Here is a 20,651-nt window from a genome sequence, read left to right on the forward strand (position 1 = left end):
CTATGAATACTTTGAATCGTTATATCTCGGCAACCGATTGAGATATCGGGATAAAACAAAAAGCGATTTCAATGGTATGGTTTTCTCTATCTTCTGGCTAGATTTTGATGATAAAATTTTTAATTTTTTTTTAATGTTTTTTGTAATGTTTTTTTATACGAAAAGCTTTATTTATTTATTTTTTTTATCGAACACTGGACTCACCTTAAACATTGTCGATCGGCGAGTCGTAACGCGGCGGTGTTCTCGCCGTGATGATCTCATATGGCGCGAAATCATGTGCTCGAGTTGCGGGCAGATAATACACGAGGCAGGAGACCCCGACCAGGAACAGGAAAAACAGGAACACGAGATCGAACATCAGCAGGGAGTTGAAGGTCATCAGCTGCATCGTGCGCGTACAACTTTCTCCACCATTACACACATATACACACGAATCCTCACGCAAGCGCGTTCTCTCAACCCACCGACTGAATTTTCTTTCACCTTGAACTTCTATTATTCCTTCTAGTATCACCAAATGTTTCTTCCTCGTCGAGATGAATTTAACTAAATTTAAACTGCGCCACCTTTGTAGGAGAATATTTTTTTTTCTTTTTCTTTTTACTCGTCATGATTCGAAATAATTAAATTTGAACATAATAATCCGTTTGATAGATTGAATGAAAAGTAACTAATTTTTAAAAAAATCGACGTTTGATGAGATTAAAAGATATATGTAAATTAGGGTTAATTAAATGAATTCTAAGCTTTTTTATTTTTAAAAGGGAATAATTCATCATGCCATATCCTCTGAATTATTTTTAAACAAACAATAAATTGAAAATTAATATAAAAGAAATAAATCATAAATCATAAATTGTATATTAATATTTTTCAAGAATTATTTTCTAATTTTTGGTTAACTGTCTCGAGAAAGTTAGATACTCAGGAATTTCAATAGACATCCAAAATAACCACAATCAGCTAAAATGCAACAGTTCAACTGCAAATCGAACCATAATTGGATTTTCCGGAGGTTATCGATATCAAGTTGTGCCTGAATCATTAATACCACGTTATAATGGGCTATTTGTGCGTAGTGAATTGTGATATCGTTGGTGGTGAATGGTACTTTTACGAAATTAATACAACATAATTGAAATTATTATCGATCACAATGGATACGAAGGATAAATTCGAATTCACAATTCCCCAAAACATGCATTATTTACATATAGATTCGTAATATTAAGCGCAATCAAATTTTAATCTTTTGTATTTTGACATTTAATACGTTAAAATAAAAATACGACGTTAGATAATTATTTCTGAGAATTAATAACAAATTACAATTTCTAATTTATTGTAATAATGAATTTAATCATTTGGATTAATAATAAAATACTCAAAAATGTTATTGACACGGCAGGAATAATAAAAGATCGACGAGAGATACGTTTCAAAATCGTTACAGTGGAAAACTTTTGCGGGGACACTTCAATTTTGAACGTCCAATACACGTTTGATAGAACGAAAGAAGAAGATTTCGATCTTTCGAAACACAATAGATCCGAGCCATTAGTTGCAACGACAGTGATATGGCGAAAGGACGAAACGTTTAAGCGCGGAAGACAGTATCGACAGTGGCGATTAGATGTATCTAATCTGTGGAAAAAAAATTTTCCACACAAAAATCGAGATCGATTTTCAAACGAAGAATATTTTCGCGCAAGAGAATTTTGTATTTTCCTTCGAGCAATTATAATTTTCAAAATTTATTTTTATCCACGTATGGTATGAAACACGTTCGTTCAAATATTAACGCAATCGACACGATTTTCTTCTTTTTTAGAGAGCAAGTAGATGGAATTAAATTAATCACGTTCAATTAGCAGCAAATTGTACTCGAGAATTTATTAATAACTGGCAGGAAACTTGGTTTATTTTCCCCGGCAATCCGAAGAAAAATGTGCGACTTCGATCGACATCTTGTCGAACCACTTGACATTATTTCACCGACGTTCAACGATCTCTATTTCTGATTCCCTTATTCACGCGAGGTTGGCGTTAAGGTTAACTAATTTCACAGAATTTATTTTCCAATTTGTCAAAGAAGATAGACATTATTCATAAGAATAATTTATCATTAATTTGTATCAATATTTGAATATCCTTTCGTTTAAAAATGAAATATGCACAACCTTTAAAAAGACTTTCCATCGTGTATTTGATATATTAATTTGTAATTCAATTTATATAAAACTCGATTATCAATTATTTTATATAGCAACAGTTAAAGAAAGGAATCGTAATTTTTCCTCTACCTATAGTTTAGTAATAGTTTCTATATTTGTCAATTACTAGTGATTAGAGATACTGTTAAATCATTAATTAACGAAATTGACACTGTCATTAACAACTGCATCACGGTTGATTTGTGTGCCGCCCGCTCGAATCATTTTCCACTTACGCATAGTGAATACGAACCGATCTTCATCGGCTTTGTATCGGGAGAGGATTGGCGGAAATTTACGGGATGACATAATTTCCGTCGCGGAAGCCCGCCGTTTCAAAAGATAAATTCTACCTGCCGTTGATCGGAATTCGCCCTGAAAATTTGCAAATCACTTAACGTGAAAAATAATATGAAAGTGTTCGAAGTATCGAAGATCGAATTATTTCTGTTCGCGAAAGTGTCGTAATGAGATAAATTTTCATTATAAATCTTACAAATATGGATACGTCTATTCTATACAGATTTTCAGAATCGAAAGAATACGTTTTCGTTTTTGCTTTGAATTTTCATTCTTCGCAATTCTTTTATTGTTTTTGCATTCTCATCATCTGTAATTTCGATTTGATATCTCTAGAAAGATAGAAGCGTTATACATTTGATGAATATGAATTGCATCGTGATAATGGAACGTGATGTTCGATTATTCCATTCGATATAATTTCACGTATTACGGTTTGCGATTGTAGTTTCCATTAAAATAACATAAACATATGATATATTACATCATATAATTAATCCAATAAAAATGGGAACGAATGAGAGGAGATTAAAGATACTCGTTAATTTTTCTAAAAAAATTATCGTTCAAACTTTAACAACATTCATAACAATAATAATAAAGTAATCTCAATTATCTAAATTTTTAATAAAAATCTCGATCAATAAATATCTCTTAACGCAATCCATTAGATTTGCTTTAGCTACAGATCGTTGTTGTACACGTTTCCTGCAATTGACACGAGTTGCAATGGATTTGTCGATATAAGGGCTCTATCAAGGCTTCTATATTAACCTCATTGTTATATATTCAGGAGCACAGTCACCAATACATCTAAAATGTTCAACTACTTGCGAGATTATGCTTATACACATTTCCAAAATGGAAGAAAGAAAAAAATTTCTAACACACATCGAAAATAACAAATAAAATCTTTCAATCGCGTTAAACCTCACGTTCAACTTTTTCTCCTATATACGTAGTTTCGTCGAACGACAAGGCGACTAACCCCAATATTACGCGAGGAGTTACGCGAGAAATCGAACGATCGTGTGGACACACTGTTCAACAAGAGGAAACGAGAGAGAGAGAGAGAGGGAGGGGGAGGGTGGAAAAAAGAGGACAAGGCGGTTTACGTTCAAGAGTTGAGACAGATATAGACCGTAAGATAAACGACGTATTACCGACATAAAGCAACATCCTCGATGTCGTTGTCCGTCCCTGTCAACTTGCTCCTGTTCCTCTGTATCTCTTCTCTGCCATAGTCTCTATTCTCGTACGCGACGCCTCACCGAGAGAGACAAGAAGAGAGAGACGAGAGAGAAACAAGAAGAGAGAGAGAGAGAGAACGAATCTGAATTTCTGAAGAATTTGCAGAAATGTATCATGATCGATATTGATTTTTGAAAATCGAAGAAACAGTTAGAGGATCGTAAGTAATAGAAAATAGACTTCGAATTTCAATATTTGATGTCCATATATATTCTCTTCTTGAATCGAAAATTGTACTGTACAAAAAAATAAATCTCTCGAGAAAATTCAAATATTTATTTTTATTGTTTCTAAATTGAAATGTAGAAAAATAAGGAATGAATCAGAAGAGGGAGATTAAAGGATAATTGGGGCGAAAGAAAAATTTTACAATTGGCATAAATTTCAAGCCAAATTTTTAGAGAATAATGTTGCACAAAGAGGTTAATCTAAAATCTTGGTCCGACTGTCTTTTCCTCCAGGCAGGAGGTAGATAACAAGTTGAAAAGTTAGAGGAAATCTGTTCGAAAGTAAAATAACCTCTTTCTTTATCCTTTATTCTCTCCAAGCCAAGTGCAAATAATAGTTTTTTTTTTTTTTATCGTCGAGCGCAATCATTCAATTTCGACAAAGAGGGGATAATACGACGATAGGGGATAACTTTGGAAGAATCCTTTTCGTAATACGTTTTTAATTAAATTTCGTGAAGTATTGTTGGTTGCAAGAGAAAGAGAAAAATTAAACTGAGTTATATACTATTGAAATTATTACTATTGAATTAATAAATTTAAATTGTACAATTCCTACTTTTTACAATTATTCCTGTGATTTTTTAATCATCATTCCATATTAACCATATAATATTTTCTATTATTAATTTTTGACTGAATAATATTCTGTGTTTCAAATAAATTTTGATTTAATTATACTAATGCAGATATATAACCCTCTCGGTTATTACTCTAATTAAAATTGTATAATGTGACCAACTGGCATCCATCATGGCATTAATATTCGAATATATTTGGAAATATCAAATTAACACGCTCGCCATTTACTGATATTATTTTTCCTTATCTTCATGTGTTAAATAAAAATAAAAAAAAATTGATGAATTCATCTTCTTCAACGATGTTTAATTATAAAATCCTTAAAAAAAGAGAAAAAAAAAAGTAAATTAGAACATGCTAATAACACAGATTAATAATTACACCATCATAACACAGATGACAAATCATTTTCCCTTCGTTTCGTCTCAATGCATTTTTCCAATTTCACGGTGAAGAATATCGTTCGAACGGAAAACAAACGGGCATCGTTTAATTGAATTTTCACCGTCGGTTTGGAAAACCCGATTTAAACGCACCCTTTATCGCCGATCTTACGTTTTCATTTTTTAACCTTTCACCCCTCTATATACTTTGACCACGAAACGGATCACTGCGTTCCGTATACTCGCGAATTCGAAATGGAAAATATTAATTAACGCGAGCAATATTTGTATTCGATTTATCCGTCTTCAAGTTTGCGTGGGAAATGTAATTTTGAAATGTTAATGAAGATGTGAAATTTCGTATCGAAACTTGTCTATGCATTCTGGAAATATCATACGATTAAACGTGATTCATATTATCAGAAATGCTCTATTACATTAAAAAAAGAAATTTAAATATTTCAAAAAAAAAATAGAAGATACAAAACAATAATATTATCAAAATATTTCTTACGTCTTTCTAAAAAAAAAATTTCTAAAACGCATAATAAATGTATTCAAAACAATTATTTATCAAATTTTTCAAATTTTTTAAATATTTATTTATCAAATTTTTCGCGTCATTTTCTTGATTGCCATTTTCTATCGAATCACGGGTTAAAAAGATCAAGTTTTTCTCGAAGTTAAAATCGTGCGATGAAATTCATTCGAGGCGTGTTTCAACACTTTCGTTGTTTGTTAAAAAAAAAAGGAACGAAAGAAACAACAATGCTAAAGAATCCAACGCGCCTTTCTTTGGCAAGGATTTCGAATAGAATGAAAGTGTAGAGAAAGTCAATGAAACTAAAAAAAACGAAAAGGAAGGGGGAAAGGGTGGGGAAAAAATTAAAAAAAAAAAAAAAAAAAAAGTAAAATGGATCTCAGAGAAATAAAGTCGAGCAACTACCCGCACGCAATTATTTCCGGGAATGCAACCCTTTCTGATGACTAACGACACAGAGGAAAAGTGGAAGAGGAGGAAAGCGAGTTTCAATGTCCCGGTGAATGCAATTACTGTCGTAAAGCTTCCCCGAAAGCGTCAATCTCGCCACGAAGGAAACACTGGAACTGGGAATAGATTTTTCAGAACCGCGAACCGCTTTTTGTTACCAAACTTCTTCTCGTTCGTTCTCATTCTTCGACATTGTGAAAAGAGTCTCGAATAAATTTGCAGTGGACGGATGGTGTTTTTTTTTTTTTTAACATTGGAAATTGTAACAGAGATTAAAAATACGAGCTGAAAAATTCAGAAGAGATATATCAGGAAAAGAAGAAATATTGACTCTTCAAGAAGAATTTATCTCGCGCATCTTTTCCTCTCGTGGTTTTTCTCGATAAATATAAACACGATTTTATTCCTTCCCTTTTTCTCCTCGTGTTTAAATATATTTCGCTAATTTTAGATCAACGAAATGTTCGTTACGTTATATCCATACAAATAATACACAGTTAGAGAATTCTATTAAGGGAAAAGAAGATGACGAGTAACGAGTAAAATAAAAGAACAGATGGAATTCTACGTAAATGATTTTATTAATTAAAAACATTTCATTAAAATTACGAGATATATTTCCTCGTATCAAAATAAAAAATATCTGATCAATTCTGATATCATCTGATATCATATTCTTAAATTAAAAGAATCATAATATTCTATCATGTTTAAAATTTATTAATGCATTAATTAAGCAAAATATTTATAGATATTGAAATCAATTTAAATTTAAAAAAATCCTAAACATACCGATTTTAAAAATTTGATACAAAATTCTTCACTTATTACAATTCATATAGAATTACTTAATCAATTTCATCTTCCTTCTTATTTCCATGAGAAATATAATACGTAATTTGATTCATTTACCGATCATTTGATAAGAATAGATACATACACAGTCTCGATACATCGATATCAATTCAGGACATTGTCCAACGTTAAAGAAATGGGGTAGAAATGAAGAAACGAAGAGCAGAAAACGCATGAATCGCGAGGAACAAGAAGTAATTGTTCGGTACAAAAGAAGATGAAACTCTTGATAATTGATGTAACATCACGCGAAAGGGATGGCGCAAAGTGGCGGACCATTAATTTCTCGCAGGACAATTTAATTTTTTACCGGTTCCATTACACGGAGGAGGAGGCTCTTTCGCCCGTGCCACGTTTCAGCCATGAAATGATTCCATCGTTTCGCGGAAAGAGAGGGCGGTTATCGACGGTTGCGTGTTCGTAAATGAAGACAGATGAAATCCTGACAAGCCCCCCCAGGCATTATTCCGCGTAGAAATAAATCCGTCGATCGAGAAATATCGTCGAATCCATCCCAGTTTGAAAAGAATGGAACATTTATATCGCCTACAGGGACTATCGAACAATCGACATGATAAGGGAGGGGGAATATTTGGAATAATTTTCTTTGATCAACCATTCGATCCTCTATTTTTAATGAGATATCCAGAGATCGATCGTGTTGAGAGGATAACTCCATAAAGGCATCCCGAGGCGCTGTGATAGTAATGGACGTTGATGATGATGATGATGATGATGATGATGATGATGATGATGATGATGAGAATGTTATATTTTCGAATAAGATGGATGGAGATTTTCATTATTGATTGTTTAATTTAAATTTTTATCATATCAATTTGAAGAAGTGATAAGTTAGATGTATTTTGAAGATTTTTATATATAAAAAAGTCTAGTTACCAATTTGTATGAGCGAAGGATAAAGAGAAAACAGAGTTTCATCCGTGTTTTGTTACGGTGAGTATTGGAGATCACAGAGTTGGTTATCAAAATGATTTTCGAAATGAAAGCGTATATGTTAATTAAGACACTTGTTTTTATCGAATAACTTTTATCGAGACATATATGAAATAAAATATGAGTTCTTTCTTTGTTGAAAAACTGATTTTCGATCAAATGTATCAATTTTTGCGTTAGATATATTTTATTAAAAAAAAAAAAAAAAAAAAGATTTTTAACGTTACACGAACAGAAATTAAGCCAGCAAGCACTTGTTGAAATAATAAAAAAAAACGAAGAATAAAATGATATTGATATTTTATTGAGTTTTTAAAAATTTTATTCTTTTATTACGTAACAATAAATTAAACAAAAAATTTATTAATATATCGATTTGCAAATACAATATTTTTTTTCTCGATCTTTTAAATATAACTTTAAAATAATGAAAGTATTGTATTTAAATATAATCCTATAAACCATTATAATCTATATTCACACAAACTTTTATCAAAATCAGAATTATCGAATTAAATCAATTCTTTCTTAACATTACCAATATGAATGACTATATCAAAAAAAAATTAAGAATATTATTCTCTAAATTTTTATTCACGTTAAACGCTCTATCACCCTTCCTTCAATTCAAAATACGAGACTCTGTATACTCTATATTATACACAAACTCATCAAAAACCAGAATTATCGAGTTAAAATAAATTCTCTTGTAAAATATCAATTTCAATATAGATGATCGTGCGAAAAATAGATAGTTAGATCGCCTAATTAAATCACGAAACCAAATATATCACGTGGATTTAATTCGGCAAACATTTGTCGCAAAACAATTGGGCAAACGATCCATATCTGCTAAAACGGCGACTGGCCAAACAAGCATCGACGCTCGTGAAAATGGCAACAATCGCGTTTCATCCTGCCAATTGATTTTTCGAATTATTAATCACCCCGTACGCGCGAATGAATACCGGCCGCGTTTAACCCGCTTTTATCGTTTGATAAAATGGCGCGAAACGCCCACGTCCTTTGTCCGCGTTAATTAGCACGATATATATATATATATAAACTCGCCCATAAGATGGAAAATGAAGCACAAAGCGAGCCATCGACATTCTCTCGACTCGGCAACGAACTCCAAAACGGTGATGAATGAAATATCCTAAAATATCCGCGATTTCGGCTATCTCTCTGACCGAGAAATCGAACGAGATGATTTTAATCAAATTTTGTGATTAATGTTGAGGTTTTAATACGGAGGAATGAATTTATCCTCGATTTATTTGAGAATTTGATTTCTCGAGAATTTTGATCTTTAGTAATTTTTAAGTAATAAAAAGTTGGTGGTTGGAATATTAATTTGAGAAACGAAAAAAATTGAAAACGAGGTAAGAAGATGTGATATTTTTTGTGGAGCAAGGAACAAATATTCGGATGAAATTATAATCGAAATTATAATCTGGAGCGGCCATCTCTAAATTTTCTCTTAGGCACTTAAAACTTGCGTAATCCTTTCATCTATCTCTCAAGTAAGAGATTAAAGACGAATATCCTTAGTTTTCTCTCCCCGGTTCTTGCTCCGGGTATTCTGAAGAGAATTATGGTTTTTAAACACGATGCTGCGTCTCGTTTCGTCACTTGAACGTTTCTTGCTTGCTCCTTTTCCTTCTTTCTCCCCTTCCACGTTAAGATCACGTTCGTTTTTATTTTCAAACCTAACAAGATTCACTCTCAAAGATAAATAAAACATCGACAGTTAATCCGAAACGATCATTATTGCATCTCGCAAAGAGTTTAAATCGGCGAAAACAGTTTTTTCTCTTCAAACGTATTATTCCGTACTAATACGAAACAAACGAGCAAGAAATAAAGGCAAAGGAATCGCTAAAATAAAGTTTTAATTAACGAACGATTAAATCGAACTTGCATCACAATTTTTCATGCAAAATCGAATATATTGTGTATTTGTTTGATCCACTGTTTTATCTTTGATTTATACCATTATAACTTTTTTAAATAATATATATACATATTCAACGCTTGTAGCTTCGTGTTTAATCAAAAATATGATGCAATTTGAAGAAACAGTAAAAAAAAAAAAAAATATACGTCATGATGTGACTCTCTCTTTAATATCTCTTTCAGAGATAAAATTTAAAATTTTCCCAATATTTCAAGGTTTCAAAAAATTCTGAAGAAAATTCTTACGCTCGCTTGATCGACATTCAATTATCCAAATTATTTCTTAAAAATAATTGTTCGAAAAATTTCTTCCATAATAATGAATATATCAAAGCATCAATTTTTACTTTAAAAATCAAGCCAAATAATTTGCATATAAATATGTTTCGCTTTAATTACGACTTCGTTTCCTCACGAATATCTGATTTATTAAATTTCAAATTGGAAGGAATCATCGTACTTTAGCATCGTGATAAAGTACGATGATAAACTTTGAACTTTCGGCCGAGGAATTCGTAACAAAGCGTTGTGAAAGAAACCCTTTGAAGATTACACCGTGGTGGTGTGACGATCGAAGAAAAACCGGCACGCTACCCACATACTTACAAATTAGGTCGTTATTTCATAACCGGGGGATCGATGAAAACTATTGAAAGAGATGTACCGTTCACCCTCTATCTACACGTAGGCCTCGCACCTTTATCGCCAAGACGTAATGATATATTACGTGCATGTGGAATTCACAAATTTCAATCGAGAAAAATTATTCTTTTACGATTAATACCAACGAAATTATATTATTAATTTATTATAATATAATTTCGATTTATTAATTTTAATTCGAGTGATTATGTACTTATGTACGTTATCCGATGATTATAAATTGCAATTTCATCATTTTTTTAAACATTTAATGATTTTGATGAATTTCAAAATTTAATTTTGATTTAATTGAATGTACGATTTATTCTAATAATATTTCAATTGGAATTGTGCACTGGTGTTATTTAAATAATCAATGTTCAATTTATTATTATTTTTTTTTGTGGAAAATTAAGTGATTTTAATCAAATGTATCGGAGATTTAAAAGAAAATTCTAAGTATTAAAAGTATTTGTTTCAATTTCTTATCTATATTATATATATATATGAATTCATGCCGGCTTTCTCAAAACACGTGCGCGTAAAATAACATATTTTTAAAAAAATTTAAAATAAAGATTTCTGTAAATTGATAAGAGAAATCAAAAGTAAAACAACATTTTCTAAGAATTTTGCAAAAAAAAAAAAAAAAAAAATATAAAGNAAAAAAAAGATTATAAAGATACAATCTAAGATTAAATTTTCCATTATCGAGAATATTTATATTTGTACTTCTGAATCACAAATTAATTAATTTTATACTCATATTAATTCCTCCTACTTGCAAAAACAAAAATTAAAATATCGAAATAACATTCCAATCAAAAATCGATTTAATAAATCGAATCAATCGAAACTATCGAAACTAAATGTCACTAATCATCACATCGGATTACTACGTTCAAATAATTATATAGGAAAGAAAAAGAGAAATTTCGAATGAAAATTTCGCGCTTTCCACATCCCCTCCCTCCCCCTCTCCCATTCATCCAACACCTTCCCATCAATTTTTCTCTCATATCGATTATTATTCTCACAAGGACGTACACGAAACCGTGTTATTATATTTTATCAAAATCGACCATTAATCATCGAGCGCAACACACCGTTTAAACTGGCGCGATACCGAAGTTTCCACCGCGAAATTCCATCGGGATAGGGTTGCTCGCCGCGTGGATACCAGATGAGCACTGACTGCACGTCAACTGGTTACCGGGAACCAACCCCCTTCTACGTGTGCTTCATCCCTCTTCCGCCTCCCTACTCCTCTTCCATCAAACGCGCATCCACCCACGCAACTGTTGCGCCCCCGCCTATTAGCGATCATCCCTTAGCATTTCGCGACTGCTTTAACCACCCCCGTGGACCCTGTGGACAGAGAGCGCGTGTTGCGTGATGATCAAGCCACGTGGGCTGGATTCGATCGTGATCCGGAGGCGGGACACGGTCGACGAGGAATCGAAACTTTTGCTTTGGATGGAGGAATGGATCACGAACGAAGATATTGGCTGTGAAATTTTGTTTATTGTATACGATGTGAATACGATGGAATACGGGAATACGGTGAACTTTGAACTTCGACACGACGAAACGACGAGATGAGATCTCGTAAATTTGATATTAGAGAGAAATTTTATTTTAAATAGCAATAATTTAAAAATATAATAAAATAATTTAAATATAAAAATATTTAAATATATATATTATAAATTAAATATAAAAATATAATTTAAAAATAGTTACTTTGAAGTGGCTATTTTAGTTATTTTCGTTATCGAGAAATTTTAAACGTGAAAAACTCGTTTCCAATAGAATAATAATTTTAGAACAGAATGTGGAGCATTGAATTATTTTAATAACAGGAATCTTTTTTCTTTCAACAACGTGAACGCTTGTTCGATGAAACGAAGATCAAACTTATCAATTTAAAATTCTTCTTTCATTCCATTTTTCATCTTACTTTGGACAAAAATTTTTCCAAGTATAAGAAAATTCTAATTAGACTTCGCAAACGATTGAAAAAGAAAGAAAGGATCATCGTTCGTTCTAAACTCTTCAGAAGCATCCAAAACACTAAACTTTCCTCGAGGATATAATTACCGACGTTTCTTCTTAAACAACCCCTTAACCTCTGCCCAAATATACAAGGGACAGGCGTGTAATTGGCAGAGAAAGGCAGGCGAATCGGCGATTCACCACCCACAACCGCCAACTTCCTCGTTAATTAGCTTCCACGAGGTCCACGGAAACCGGAGAATATTATTTCCGCTGTGTACTTTCGTCTCATTCGTGGATTTACTCGCGGACAGCTCAGGATTCTCCTTTAATCCCTCGTTAAATCTGGGTTAAGCGTTTCAACTGAAAAAATTTACGTATCGTCGTCACCAACCTGGTGTTATTCGAGGATGGGATCGTGCGATTCGCGCGCGCTCCTATCGAGAATAAGTCGAATAAGGTGGTGGACGAATATTTTCGAATAGCACCTCATTACCAGGCCGACAAGTAACGATGCAAACGCGAATCGTATAAAAGAGGAATGGGGTGGTTCGTTCGTTGTACGTGGCGAAACACGCGGCATTGTCGACGGGGAAACAGAAGGAAACGCGTTGCAACCAGGCGCGAACATTGTCTCGAGTTTAATTGCTCCAGAGATTCTTTGGCGAACGGAAGAAATGTTTCTTTGGATGACAAAAGGTTGCGCTTGTATCGAATGGTAATGAGGAAGAGGAGAGTTCGAGAATTTTGAATAATTTTTTGGAAATATGAAGTTTTTGGAGAGAGAAGTTGGTGGAGGGTTGATTTTGTGTATAATAGTTTGAGGATATAAGATAATTTAAATAATTTTAATCACACAGGATTTTTAGGAGGTTTAATTATGTGATAAGTGATAATTTGGAAGTATAAAATGATTTTAGATAACTTTCGGTGGATAAACGATAAGAAATTGCATTTGAATAATATGTCAGTGAAAAAGTTTTTTTTAAATTATTAAATTTTCAACAATTAAATGGATTTATCTAATATAAGAATGACAATAAAGAAATAGATAATTTATAAGATTATTATTATTATTATTATTATTATTATTATTATTATTATCATCATTATTATTTCAAAGCAGAAAGAAAAGAATGAATGAAAATTTTTAATCATCTTTATGAACGATTTCTTTACACACTGTAAATGTGAAATCAAATAATTGAATTGAACTGACACATGCAAACAAATTTATCGAGCGAAATGAAGACAAATTTTTTTCAAACATAAAAAAGTTAATAAACTATGCATAACGATGCAAGAATTTAAATTTTTTAATTTAAAGCCTTATCTTAAAAAAAAAAACTTAATAAAAATCAGAAGAATGTCCATAAATTTGTGTAAATTTTACTGGAAATTTAATTTAAGTATCATTCCAGATACAGAACACGATATCCATGCTACAAAAAGAAGAATTCTGACAATTTAACTTCGAAGAAAAGAATGATTCACACTGTCTTCCTTGGTAAACGAAAACCGTGGAAAATGCAAATTCGAAGAAATGCTGGAAATAGGATCTGGTTGCCAAGCTGTTTCTTATTACGACTACAAAATGAGAATAATTTGTTCTTCGCAGGTTCTTTTCTCATCTCAATTCCTCGGACAACTGGACTTTGAATACACCTCGCTGAATAAATGAGACCGTGTAATTTTCTTCCTGACTTTTCATTCGAACCACAAATTAAAAATTGCACTTTATATTGTTTGCTAATTAATTATTTGATAAAATTCGAAGAAAAAAACACTCATGTTATCATACTTTGTTAAAAAATACTTCTTTGTTAAAAATTAGAAAATAATCTGAGTTAAAATATTTATAACTAATTGATAAAAGATAAGATATACTAGATTTATTGTCAATTAATTTTTTTTAAGCGGAAAAAAGTATGATTTTCATATTATCTAATCTTTTATTAAATAATAATACATTTAAAACATCAAATAATAAATAAAATAATAAAATATTAAAATAAATGAAATACAAAAATATCTTTTAAATAATAATTCCATAAGTTTAAGTTGAATATTTCATTCCCCACGATATATGGGAAGCGTAACAAATGGCTGGCAAAATAAAAAAATTTTCCAAGAAATTGATTTCGAATAACACACAAGTGTTAATATTTCAAGATATTGAAATAAAAAATATTGAAATAGAAGAGATAGAATCTTATATCTTTAGAAATATAAAGAATAATAAAACATTCATTTTTAAATTTAATTCTTTAACGCTAAATAAAATAATATTTATATCATTTGATATTTTTAGAAACAATCCTCGTATCTACTAGAGAGATTTTAAGATAAAGATTTTTAGTAATTTATCTTTCTAGAATAATTTTAATTCCGATTTAACGATTGTTTGTTATATATATTATATAATTATTATATAATTTTCAAACTACTAGAAAATCATCATACTAGAAATCAAATATACAATAATATTCTGAAATGAAATATATCAATTTTAAACATTTCAAAAGTTTAACGTCAAAACAAGACTCAATCACATTTCTAAATCCATGTAAATAAAGAAAAAAAAAATTCAATTCAATCAACAAAAAAAGAAAAAAAAAAGATTATAAAAAATAAACACGATATCGCAAAAATATCGATGCATTTAAAAGAACTCGGAGATTCGAATGGCAAATATAGCAAATAGATAGCGGATATAAGGGACGAATGATCAAATTAGTGGAAGAAACGGCCAAGTTGAGGACGCCTGGTCTGGAAAGGGTGCGGTAATCGCGTTATTAAGAACTTCCTCGTGAAACTCGGGGTGGCTACCGGAAAAGGGATGGAACTTGGAATATAGGTTAAGACTTCCAACAGAAGCAGTCAGCCTAGTTGTTCGAACAGCTAAGAAAGTTGGCAGACAACAGCTGAATCGCAACACAAAGGCAAAAATGTCCCGGATATAGTATAGTCCTTTCCTTAAGGGACTTTGGGTTTCATGCATATGAGGGAGAGAGAGAAAAAAAAAGGAGGAAAACATAAAAGAAAGAGCCTTAGATGTTGGAAAGTGAAGATTGGACATTTTCTGCGGAGATTTGCAGAATTTTCTGATTACCCCCGGGACAAGGGTGGCTCTTCTAACGATTTCTATCATGATAGAACGATCTTATAATACTGTAATGAAAATGGAATAATGAAAATATCAATAATAAGTGTTTTCATGGATATAATATCAGTTATTGCTAGAGAATTAATCTAATCAATATTTGAATTAATCAAGATTGATGATATCGAATTTTTTTCAGCGAATTTCCCTGAAAAAATGATAATAGATAGAAATGTTTTTATTATGATTATATTCTTTGATTATATATCTAGAATTTTTTTTTAATGAATAATTTTATTATTGTTATTATATATAAATGTGTCCGCTTATTCAAAAAACTTTAAAAAAACAAGTTTTTATATTTAAATAAATATTACATAAATATTAAATAAATATTTAATACATGTATCAAATTTTCAAATATGAAAAAAAATTTTTTATACGTGTTGATTTAATAGAAATTGATTTAATAAAAAATATATATTGAAAAACAATTTAATATTTATAATTGTTTTATCTCGTTTTCATTTTCTCGAGCAATCTTATCGTTATTTTTTCCTTTCCTTTCCTTATTACGAAATGTTATTCTATCCTCACCGATATTACGAATAAATCTACAAATGAAAAAAAATTTATTAAAAATTCATTAAGAAAAAAATCATAAATTTATTAAAAATTCATTAAGAAAAAAATCATAATTTTAAAATAAAATAAAAAATATATATATATAAATAACATTTTGATGAAAGTTTTATTTTATTATATAATAATATTTTATTTAATTTATTATTAATATTATTAATTTTATTTAATTTTCATGCAAATAATATTAATTGTAAATTAAAATAATATTAATAAAAATTATTTTCTGCAAATATCATGAATCTCGTCTTCTTTTTTCAATTGATATTGGTGCATCATATGTAATAGTAATAATTTGAATTTTATTTTTATATAATTTCAATTTATAGTTTATATAATACTTGATAAATTTTACGATGTAAATAGAAATGTAAAAGATAAAATCTAGTAATTTACTTCGAAAAATTAATGAAAACAGTTAACAATAATGAAATATTCGAATCAGAAAAAATGATACAGAAGATTAAAATCAATCTACAGTATAATTTTCTAGAATCAATAAATAATTAAAAAAAAAAAAAAAAAAAAAATACAAAAATCAATATAAATATATCTCAAATTCAAAAAAAACTCTTAAACTTGCAAATATAAAGTTAAAATCTAATAACAAAACTTTTTGATCAAAAAACAATATTTCAAAAATATATTAGCACAAAAATAAATTTATTATGAAAATTGACAAAAATGAAATATTCTAAAAAATCTGACGGTACGAATAAAAAAAAAAAAAAAAAAAAAAAAAAGAAGGAGAAGAAAAAAGAAAAGAAAGGAAAATTCATAATTAATAATGCGCTGTCATAAAACGTATAACATATACATATAACGTGACGTTTTACCCGGGAACATTTCCCTTATTTGTATTCTACGAGGGAGAGCATGATAGGAGCCAATGGAGAAATCACAAAAGAACCGTTCAGATAAGTCACGTTCACCTTGACGGACTCTCGGCCCGCTCTATAAAAGAGACGTACACCTCCTCGATAGCACAGTCACAATCACAGCCACAGTGAAATCGTAATCCAAGATGTTCCGCACAATTGCCGTTGTCCTCGTCGTGGCCCTGCCACTGATTCAAGCCTCTATCGATATTTCTCAGAGAAGCAAATACCACTTGGAATTCACCAGCAAAGATGCCGTGCAACAGTCTAAATCGGTAAGTCCACCCTAATTATTACCCCAATCTATTTTTCGCTTTTGAAAGAAGATAAAGCGTATCATTATTCTTTTTTTTTTTTTTTTTTTCTTACATTAATTGGAAGATTTTAAATCAGATGAGATATCATACCTTTTTTATGATATTCTATTTTAATTTATTATTATTTTATATTTGTTTAGATTATTCGTGATATCCTTTAAGTTTAAAATCTTATTTTTATATAAAGCCTCTGTATTTATATTAGCCTCTGTATTTGAAAAAATTAGCACAATTTTATTCGAATACTTTTATTCTCGTTCTTAATAAAATAATACTATGTTTAACGCTTGATTCGAGAATATCTATATTAATTTTCATTCGAAAACTAATTTTTCCATATATATGTACAGTTGAATCCTTTACTTGGAGAACGCGCAACTGGATTCATCGGTGATCTCACTATCGGTTCGCACCAGCCAGACGAACAACTTTTTTACCGGGAAATCGAATTGAACAATCCCAGTTCTGTAGTAGATTCCTTGGAGTTGAAATTGTCTGTCAAGAACGGTAAGGTTTCTTTATATTTCTTTATATTTCTGTTATATTTCCTATTCTTCGTATCGTATAGCTTGAGAAAATATTAACTCGAGAATTGGGGTAAACTCGATAATCGAGTTCAAAAAGTAACAGTTCTCGAAAGTAACTTAATTTTACAGGAAGCCTCCACTATATCAGTGTTGTAAATTATTCTGGCAGCCAAGCAGTTGTCTGCGACAGATCAAATATTTTAGGGGGAAGCGAAGGTTTCATTAACATTCGTCTTCAAAGAAATAGCAAAGCTTACCTATTTTTGGTCGTTGCTGCACATTAATCGAATTTTAACGATTTTAAATTAATAATTGTACCAGTTTTAAAAAAATTTCTATACGATTCTTATACGATAAATTTAAAATATATATTTCAAAATATATATTTTATGTAAATAATGTTAAATTTATTTTAAATTTATTTTAAATATTTTAAATCATGTTAAATTTAATTTTTCTAGTATTATTCAAATAAAAAATTATCTGATAATTGAATTTATTAATCTTTATTTCTACATAAAATAATCCTTCATCGTCATCAATCAACATTAATTTCCTTTGAAAATAAGTTACTATTTGCTAACCAAATATATAATAAATATAATAGAAAAATTGTTTGTGATATTAAATAAAAAAAATCTTTTATGTTTCACGTTTTCTATATTTCATCACTTTCACAAATATCCGTTCATATTTATTTATCAAATTATATATATCTTTAACTAATCTTAAACTATTCCAATTCTTTTTTTTTTTTAATTCTGTTAATCACTTTTATATAGCCAAAGATAAGGGATTTACGTTGTTATTCAAATATAATCTTCTAAATGACAAGATTATCAAATCTTTAAATCACGCCACATTAACATAACATCGATATCTTCGATCCACCACATGAATATAAATAGAGAACAATAGATTTGAACAATAAACTTTTTCTTTTTTTTTTTTTTATTGATCTTCGCGTATTGTCGATGGGCGTGATGCGATCATTTCTCCTTACTTCATGAAACGTTCCTTGGCTCGTGATCCTTAGATATAAAATAAATAGAACGAAAGGGTATGGTGGAGGCACAAGAGGACTCTTCCGGAGAGACTCTTTCTTTCGAGGTACATTAGTTACGATCGACCTGGAAATTTCTCAATAGAATTACCAATAAACTGTATTTCTTGACCGTAAGGGAAGCTTTTCATCCGTTAATCGAGACTTTTCCTCTCTGTTGAAAAAATACGGCCACGGATAGATAGAGCGGAGACAACGTAATAAAAGTAGACCACGTTTTAAAATATTCGTCACGTAACCGTGTATTCGTAATGTCCTTTTCACGAGGTTTCTTTCCCACCGTGAAAAAAACATATTTATATGCAACGAATGCGATTACTTATATTTAGAAAAATTAAGAAAGATAAATAATATCTTTGTTTTAATATTCGTGATTTTATTTATATAATGCATATGTATCTAACATTATGATATAGATAAAAATATAATTTTAGAGAGAGAATGAAGTGTTTATAAAATAGAAAAATATTTAAAGAAATCTGTATAATATAAATACATTTTAGATTTATCCAAGATCGAAATACCTGTATTCAGAATTCAATTTCTCAAGAAAGAGCAATCCCTTGAGGTAGCTTAATGAAGATGGTTCCTTCAGGATTTCTCTTTTTCTCGTTCAATAATTATGTAATACTTAATGAAATGCTTATGTAATACATAATACATTTATGTACATTATGTATGTATTCTACGTTTATCATTAATAATTTTAGAGTCCATGAACTTAGATAAGAAAAAAAAAAAAATAGTTATTCACCTGTCTGGCTTCTAAATTATTTGACATACATAGTGGATTAACGAAGCGTTATTGAATAACGAAGTACTACAGCTTCGAACAATCATTCTTAAGAAGTTCCATGTCCTTTAAGTAAATTTTAAAATAAATAAAACGTCACACATTTTCAATAAAAAATTTTACAAAAAATTATGAATATAATAAAAAATGTATTAATTAAAAAATATAAAAAATATAAAAAATATATATAATGAAATTATACGAATAACTTTATATTATGTATGAAAAAAATTTAAAAATGTACAAATACAAAATCGATAATTAACAAGTTAAAATTTACGTAGACAAATTTTGTAACAACAGTTACTGTCACGGCAATGTGTCGAATGATAGAATACTACATCATCATTTTTTTCGTATTTCTTTGTAGGAAGTATTGTATAAAGCTTGTATGATTGATGAACCATCCCTTGTTTTAACCGACACGAATATAAATGGAAAATAGCGTACTATTTGAATGCATGAATCGATCATCGTGTACCAAATTGATTATTATTGCACTGTTGAATAAAACAAAATTTGCTGTATCGAATATAATATCATTGTAGGAAAATAAAAAAAAAATATCTAACAATCAAAATTATCATTATCCCAAAAAGATGCAATCTAATCTTTCTTCCAACGTTATCCAAATTCGATTCCATTTCAAATAAATTATTTGCGAGTAAAATTTTCTCTCAATGAATGCGTAAAGAACAACAAAAGGAATAAATGCTGTAAAACAATCACTCTTCCATTTACGTTCTCCTCCTTCGCAATTCAACAGATCCTCTTCACCAAAAAAAAAAAACGAAGATATTTTATTATTCACATCCACTCGTCGATTCTCCTTCATCTCCTCGAAAAAAAATTTTCCGCAATCGAACCTTTCCACGCATGACACGCGCGAGCATCGAAGAACCCTTAAACTCGAAGAGTCTTGTAATGAGCTTAGCGAAGAAGCCCTATCGATTCACCCACGATACAGAGG

General features: G+C 30.2%; 2 protein-coding genes across 7 annotated transcripts in view; one reads left to right on the forward strand and one right to left on the reverse strand.

Moving 5' to 3' along the window:
• Nucleotides 1–20,651, reverse strand: part of LOC122719871 — a 96,942-nt gene that overhangs the window by 59,051 nt on the left and 17,240 nt on the right. For 2 of the 6 annotated variants that reach the window (XM_043946098.1, XM_043946094.1), the window contains exons 1-2: nt 11,470–11,544; nt 205–569 (exon numbers count right to left, since the gene is read on the reverse strand). The exons of 3 other annotated variants lie outside the window; for them this stretch is intronic. The gene's annotated coding sequence lies outside the window, so the exon portion shown is untranslated. Of the gene's footprint in view, nt 1–204; nt 570–11,410; nt 11,545–20,651 lie in introns of those variants that run through there. One more of the 6 variants, XM_043946095.1, reaches the window with a different exon arrangement.
• LOC122719874 lies at nt 17,093–18,120 on the forward strand. Its single transcript, XM_043946100.1, has 3 exons — nt 17,093–17,256; nt 17,649–17,805; nt 17,955–18,120. The coding sequence occupies exons 1-3, from the start codon at nt 17,128–17,130 to the stop codon at nt 18,107–18,109; spliced, it is 441 nt and encodes a 146-aa protein (XP_043802035.1). The 5' UTR covers nt 17,093–17,127; the 3' UTR covers nt 18,110–18,120.

Source organism: Apis laboriosa, unplaced genomic scaffold, assembly GCF_014066325.1.
Source record: "Apis laboriosa isolate Shangri-la unplaced genomic scaffold, ASM1406632v1 scaffold9_cov152, whole genome shotgun sequence".
NCBI classification, from domain to species: domain Eukaryota; kingdom Metazoa; phylum Arthropoda; class Insecta; order Hymenoptera; family Apidae; genus Apis; species Apis laboriosa.